Consider the following 514-nt stretch of genomic DNA (forward strand, 5'->3'; position numbering starts at 1 on the left):
ACCTATCATACTGTCATAACTATGGGTATAAAAAAGGTAGTGAATTTTTTCTGGGTGCTTTGTGTGAGGTTTATTGAATGTCAGAATTCACAAAATAGTCTTTCTGTCTCCTCTCCCTTCTCAGTCACGGATAATGGGTTGGCTGCTGCCCTTATTTTTCCAGTGTTTCCTTCCCAGATCCAACACCCTTGGCTCCCTGGGCTTGCTACAGCTCTCAGATCCTTAGCATCATCTCCAATTCCAGCTAGAATGCTGCGTCAGGCACTTCGCAGATTTGGTCAAAAGCTGGTACGCAGACGTCCGCTGGAGAACAGTGTCTGAGTTTGAAATTGGCAGAAGCCTGAGCACTCTGGATTTAGTGGCCCTGGGTGTGGGCCGCACAGTGGGTGTTGGTGTGTATTTCCTGGTTGGTTATGAAGGCCCTGCTCCTTTCTCCTTCTTCCTCTCTGTTCACAGTGCTTCTGTGGGCCTACGTGGGTAAAGGGAAGGGGAGGACTGTAGATTCTTGGCTATC

The 514-nt window shown here is 48.4% G+C and overlaps 1 protein-coding gene across 1 annotated transcript in view; it reads left to right on the top strand.

Annotated features, from left to right (window-relative positions):
• The first annotated feature begins 249 nt into the window (after window positions 1-249).
• Window positions 250-514, top strand: part of LOC103680126 (cationic amino acid transporter 3-like) — a 3,250-nt gene continuing 2,985 nt past the window's right edge. The window contains 1 exon segment of the mRNA XM_040621915.1: window positions 250-313. Within this exon segment, the coding sequence (XP_040477849.1) occupies window positions 250-313 (64 nt within the window).

Source organism: Ursus maritimus, unplaced genomic scaffold (assembly GCF_017311325.1).
Source record: "Ursus maritimus isolate PB19 unplaced genomic scaffold, ASM1731132v1 scaffold_47, whole genome shotgun sequence".
In the NCBI taxonomy this organism is placed as follows: domain Eukaryota; kingdom Metazoa; phylum Chordata; class Mammalia; order Carnivora; family Ursidae; genus Ursus; species Ursus maritimus.